General features: G+C 28.8%; 1 protein-coding gene across 1 annotated transcript; it reads right to left on the bottom strand.

Moving 5' to 3' along the window:
- Positions 1-415: 415 nt before the first annotated feature.
- LOC145598863 (protein C2-DOMAIN ABA-RELATED 4-like) lies at positions 416-5890 on the bottom strand. The gene is made up of 3 exons (XM_081655260.1): positions 5726-5890; positions 1270-1365; positions 416-706 (listed from the first exon to the last, which is right to left on the bottom strand). The coding sequence occupies exons 1-3, from the start codon at positions 5834-5836 to the stop codon at positions 416-418; spliced, it is 498 nt and encodes a 165-aa protein (XP_081511386.1). The 5' UTR covers positions 5837-5890.
- Positions 5891-6969: the final 1079 nt, after the last annotated feature.

Genomic DNA, 6969 nt, shown 5'->3' with positions numbered 1-6969 from the left:
TGTCAAAACGAATTATCCGCAAGAGCTAGCTCCTCCGCACGCATCGCGCGCGTAGGATACCCTAGTTAAAGTAAAAATTAGAGACATATAACTATAATGAGGGCTAAGGTTTAACTAAATAATCTACTGTAATTCTTATAAATTGTATAGAAAAAATTATATTGTGGAAAAATTTACGTCCACAATGTGTGTAGTTGATTTATTTTTACATAAATGTTCAATGGTTTATCAAAATCGAAAAGAATGACATTCTTCAAAAAAAGGTAAATATTAATTTATTTAGATAAAATAATTGAGTTTTGTAAGGAAATGAGTCTATCATACATTGGGTGGGGGTGACTTATGTAGGTGCATTATAACATACATATCATATCAAATCTGATTGATCCATCAATGCTTTGTGTCGCAAAAATTCTTAAATTCCTTTGCAACCTGGGAGATCAATCCATTGCAATTGTAGTTCCACTTCTCCGCACTCAACATTTTTTAATCTCAAGCAAAAGTTTTGAATGACCCTTGAATCTGTCCAAATAATATGACTTTCTTCGGCCAAACAATTTTGTCTACAAGGTTGAACTCTTGATATTAAAGTTCCACTTGGTAGATTGTCTAAGTTCATCTTCAAGGCATCTATGAAGGGCTTGATGTCAAATTCTGCTTCCCCCATTTTATCATCTTTACTAAACATGTCATGGTCATAAACAGTCTGGGAGCACAATAATATTAAACGATGATAAGGTTAATTTAAGTGCTAATAAAAAATTGTACACAAATTTAATTTTTAAATAATAGAAAAACTTTTATTACTGTTCATGATATCAATAGTAAGAGCTCTACCTTTTATGGTTTTCTAATAGAATTTCAAGAAAATGAGAGTTTGCCTTAATTATTAAATTTATCCTTTAAAAAATTAAAATTAAAACAAGAATGAAATAAGCTAGATAAATTAATAGCAAAAGGAGAAAGTGACAATATTACCTTTTTGTTTTTTTGGTGTTTAATTTAGAAAGCCACAAGGGTAGGTGATGAGTATTGATCTCGGGATCCCCTAAAATTGGAAGGAAGTTCTAACCAATTGAGCTATCCCTCACTCTCACAATAATATTGATGTTATGAGATGAGATTTACTAACTTCATTTAATTATAATTTCGGTATAATCTTCTGATATCTTTCAACTTACTTCGATTATTTGTTGAATTAATTATCAAATGGAAAGCAACATCGTACTCTTGACTTTGTGATAGCAAATAAATGAGGAGCTATCTTACCAGCTGAATAGGTAAACTGGGATCTGAAACGGAAAGGGTGAGATCTTCATTCCATTCAGGGTTAACATCTTTCTTAATGACACGAGTCTTCAATTTCTGAAATAGTTTTTGTAAAATAAAAAATTAATTAAATTAAAGAAAAAGAGTAAAAAAAAATCCAAATTTAAATTATCAAATTGATATAACATTACACTATTTTAATATTATACACAAAACTTTCCCTAGTTAGTACGTACTATTATACAATATAATTAAAGCAAGAGGATTAAATTTTTTAAACTAGTAATTGCACATACAGAATGATAATTTTGTACTACCTCTGTTTCATAGGCAAAATTTGTAAGTGAGTGTTAAATTGAGAGAGAAATATATAGATGTATGTAATGAGGAGAAAAATGACAACTTAAAAATTAAAGAGAAAACATTTGTTGTAATATGTAGCATTCGTTTTTAGTAAATGTTGCATTTAATATAAAAGGATATTTTGTGAAAAACTATCTTTTAAACTTTGAATTTTGCGAAAAACTACCTAAAAACAAAATGTTGTAATTAATTACCTTATAAAGTATAAAATGTTGTAATTAACTACCTTATAAAGTATAAAATGTTGTAATTGACTACCTCCCACCGGAATAACACATTTGATTTTTATTTTCCGGTGTTGATCATGTCATGTGAGGGTCACATGACCCTTTAATGACTTAATTCCCCCCTTTCTCCCAAATTTTCCCGCTTTATACCAACTCTTTTCCTTAACAATACGATTATTCATATTTTATATTATTTATTTGCAACCCCTTTGATAATTATATGGGCTGAATTAGTGTAAAGCGTGAAAATTTGGGGAAAAGAGTGGAATTAAGGCATCAAAGGGTCACGTGACCCTCACGTCACATGGTCAACGTCGGGAAATAAAAGTCAAATGTGTCAATCTGATAGAAGGTAGTCAATTACAACGTTTTATATTTTATAAGGTAGTTAATTACAACATTTTGTTTTTAGGGTAGTTTTTCGCAAAATCTGGAGTTTAAAAGGTAGTTTTTCACAAAAAAATCCAATATAAAATGAATGTACTCCGTAGTAGTAATTTTGTGTAAGCATACTTTTGTCAATTATGCAACAAAATTAAGTTGTTTTAACTCAAGGATTTGACCTATCATTATTATCATAATTACGCACTTATACGGAATTATCAATAATGGTCATGTAAATTAAATATGGAATAGTTTGAGAATTATTATTTATTACTTTCTCCTTTCCAATTTAGATAACGTATTCCTTTTTGAAAAATTTCTTTTTATAATTGACACGCTTTTATTTTAGGTAACTTTTTTATGGTAAATTATCAATATTACCGTCACACTCTACTTTAAACTCCCCACAATAAAATATTCTCTCTACTCCCTAACCCCCTTTCTCTCCTCAGTTTCAGCCACGACCATGGCTCATTTTCTCTCTTTTAAGTCAGCAACCACCACCTATATATTCAGTCTTCCCTTGTCGCTGACTCTCCCTCTCTTGTCGCTGGTATTAGTCTTTTACCTTTCCATCTATTTGAATTGAAGAAGCATCTTCTAGTGGAAGTATATAGTGAGATAATGGGTAGGGTGAAATAATTTGAAATCGAGAAGATGAAAAACATTTGGAAGCAACCATCTTTCAAATTACAAAACCAAAGCAAGTCTCTACCATCATTACCAATATTGCATCCACAATGAAAGAGAAATTTCATCAATGTTTTGAGCCTCAAACATCAAAAGTAACCCCACACCAAAATTTTGAAATTTAGAGGAGGAATTGGTCATAGGGAATATTATTTAATTTTTTGAAGGTCTGTATGGAATATTATTTTTATGTTATCATACAAAATTGTAAAGGAGACGGAGGGAGTGTTAAAAGGGGACGGAGGGAGTAGGTCATGCACAAAGTTTTGGCCAAATGGGTCATTCTTTTTGGGACGGATGGAGTATTTAAGCTCTTGGCAGTTTACCCTATTGTCCATATCTTTAGGTTGACACTTAATCTCAGCTTATCATTATAATTAGTGCATTATTTATAATTAGGTTAAGTACGTATTTGCATTTGTAATTTTGTCTAATTTATCTCTTTGATAAAGTTTAAGCTCAAATGAGTTAGACTACTTAAAATGAAGAACTATTCATGATATCCAAAATCTATTATGAAGTATTAATTTATGTTATTAATGTATCATTAACTAAACTATAATAATAGGCCAAATTTATAATTCTTAAAAAAAACAAAATCATTGATAGTATAATTTTTAAGAAATAAAATAATTAATAAGTCAATTAGGTAAATAATGAAACCAAAAACCAAAGACGTTATATATGCAATTGTAACGGCCGTTTTGTGTTGCTTCGAAAAAGACACACGCACTACATTTATTGATTTTTTATCATATATTTTCTCCTCTCTTTTCCCAAAAAGTGACTCATTCTAGTAAAAATGTAGGGGACATACGCGTAAGTAATACTCCCTCCGTCCCTAAAGAACGATCCATTTGGCCTACTTTTATTCCGAAAAAGAATGACCTACTCCCTCCGTCCCCTTTTGATAGTCCCTTATGGGAATTTTTCACGGGAATTAATAAACACAAATAAGAATAGTATAAGTACATTGAAAAAGTAAATTAACATTGGGTATGCAAAAAAGTAGAGAGAAAAGTAATAAAAGTACATGGGAAAACAAAATTTACATGGGAAATTTGCACAAATATTGTTGCAAATTGGAGGAAATTTTGGTAAAAATTATATTAATGGTTGTTGGAAAAAGCAAATGGGGTGAACATTTTGGGACTAAAATTTGCCCATAAGGGACTATCAAAAGGGGACGGAGGGAGTATTAGCATTAAAATACCCCCCAATTTGCATCAACATTTTTGCAAAATTAGATTTCCCATATGAAATTTTGTTTTTCTATATACTTTTATTACTATCTCTCTCTACTTTTTTATAAACCACATGTAAATTTATCTTTCCAATACACTTTTACTTTTTTATTTAACTTTATTAATACCCGCGAAATCAATCCAAAAGGGTCGTTCTTTTGGGGACGGAGGGAGTATCTAGATAGAGTAATTTTTACGAGCCACAATGTTGCATTTTTTTTTGGACAAAGGATTCATGCATATATTGAAAAATTAAGGAAAAACAACAATAACCAGCCTCAATGTAGCAATTTTGTGACACATGTAAACATCTTTTTATAAGCACGTTAGGATTTTATGTATGCTTGTTTTAACTTCTATTCTGCTTTTATGATTAATGTAAGCATAATGCTTAATGAAGTGATCTTATATAGTTTTATAATTCTTTAATTATATATTTGTCTCGTTAATGATATTATTTGATACTTTCTCCGTTTCTTTTTAGTTGACACGTTTCCTTAGTTACGTTTGCCAATGCATAAATTCAACCATTAATATCTTTAATTGCCGCTAAGAAAAAATTATGAAGCGTTGATACTTAAAAAAACATATATTGTGGAAAATCTAACAAGATCCCATGTAATAACACTTAATTTTTCATTACACATAAAGCACAAAACACGGCTAAAGACAAGTGTGTGAATTGTTCTAAAGTCAAAACGTGTCAACTAAAAAAACGGAGGTAGCATTAGAAAACTAAGAAATATCTGGTAAAAAAAGATGTTAGAAATATATGTCATAATAAGTAAATTTTTAGGTGTTGATTATGGTCCTAAGTTACATTGTGTGTATTATTAGTCCTAAGTTACATTATGTGTACTAACTACTAACAAAAACAAAAAAAAAAGTTGGCTAGTGATGTATAAAAATATTTTTAAAAATTAGATTCTATAAATTGAAAATGATTAAAAGGGTAAACAAATTTGGTAAGAAGATTGGTTAAATGTTGTTTATTAAGTAATTTACATGCTTGAAAACACAATCGGGTTAGCTAGTAAATAAGCCAATTACAATTACTTTTTCTAATTAGCTTCTAAATTCATAGATTGTATGTGTAAAGAATTTTATAAAATGTCATTGTATGTTCTCTATATTTCTTTTTTTTTTTGAACTATCCTTCCCCAATTATTTAAACATTAACATAATTTAAATTAAAAGTTTTTTAATATTAAAACATCGGGCACAATTACCTTGAAGTAACTAGAGGGAAAATCGATTATTTAGGAATATTGCAAACACATCTTTTATTTATCATAATTTTATCTAATTCAATATTCGAGATGATTGAATGATATTAAGATAGATTTTGAAAAATTAAGAAAAAAATATAAGGGATCATATATTATAAAATATTTTATAAAAATTTATATATATAAAAATAAAGGACTATAAAATATAAAAATTGGCATTATGATATGAATGCACATACTTAAAACAAGAGGGGAGATAGATAATTTTTTTTTTTTTTTTTGAAACCAAGATAGATAACTAATAAGAAGAAAGATTAACCTGTTTTCCCATCTTGATAACAACATAAGGATCGCTTGTTCGAACATCTCTAACTGCAAGATTTATCCCTCTAATTACTTTTACTCTCAATAGACCCAAAAGATTATCCATCAAAGAAGATCCCGAGGATAAACGTCCACTACTAGGTGGTGTTTTCGGAGGAGATTCTATTTTTCTTCTACCTTTAATGATTATTTATTCGCTGAAGCCCTACTTTTGGTGATTAAAAAAATTTCTTAGTCTCTTCCACCTGAAATCAAACAAATAAGTTAATAACATTATACCATAATTTTTCTTTACTATAAAGAAAAACTCCATAATAAAAAGGTTATTTTGTATAGATATGAAAATTTTATCATCTATATCTCATTGAAATATTGATTACATATAGCAAGAGGCCCGCAAACCTTTTCAATATGTAAATTTGAAGATTATTTGGGATAAAAAATTGTATAAGTTTTTCTTCATCCAAAGGTTTATCAAATTAATGATGAATAGTATTTATTATTATGAAATGATCTTACACATCAATAGGGAGGAGAGAGACAATGAGAAGGAGAAGATGAAGGGAAATGTGTGATTTTAAAAATTGAAGTTTTTGTTTGTCTTATTAACAGGATTACTTTCCGAGATATACGGATATATCAATGAGAAATGTTAATCAATGTGTTCATTGTTATAACCATTCTTTGTACAAAAATTTAAAGCTTGCATTTAGGTGTTTTTACAATTTTAATGCATGTGTGATGTGTCTATCAAGATTAGAAAATAAGAATTCATTTATATGTGAATGCAAAATTTCAAAACTTCAAAATAAAGGAAACAATATTATATCCACATTATTCTAGTAATCAGAGCCTATTATTTAGAAATTTTCTAATTTTCTTCTCACCACTTAAATTCTTTTAATATACATGATTAAAATATATAATACTAGTAGTATCTTCAACTACTAAGTTTTACTCGCTTCTCATTTTAATCTGTTTTTTTTTTTTAAGTTTTTACTCACATATAATTTGTTTCTTTTATGATAGCCTTTAGCCCTTTATTAAGGTTTATTTCACTTGTTTAATACAAACTATTGGTGATCTTCTTATATTAATCTCAACTATGAATTATTGTAGAATAATCCCAATTATAAGGGGATGTCATCCAAAAATGAATCGATTTCTGGTAATATTTCCAAAGGAGTTGCAGACGAATCTGCCAGCTCACCAATCATTGATGGTTCTAAAACTGCCAAG

Source organism: Chenopodium album, chromosome 20 (genome assembly GCF_948465745.1).
Source record: "Chenopodium album chromosome 20, dcCheAlbu1.1, whole genome shotgun sequence".
Lineage (NCBI taxonomy): Eukaryota > Viridiplantae > Streptophyta > Magnoliopsida > Caryophyllales > Amaranthaceae > Chenopodium > Chenopodium album.
Note: the sequence above shows the minus strand (reverse complement) of the source record. Positions and strands in the feature narration are given on the sequence as shown.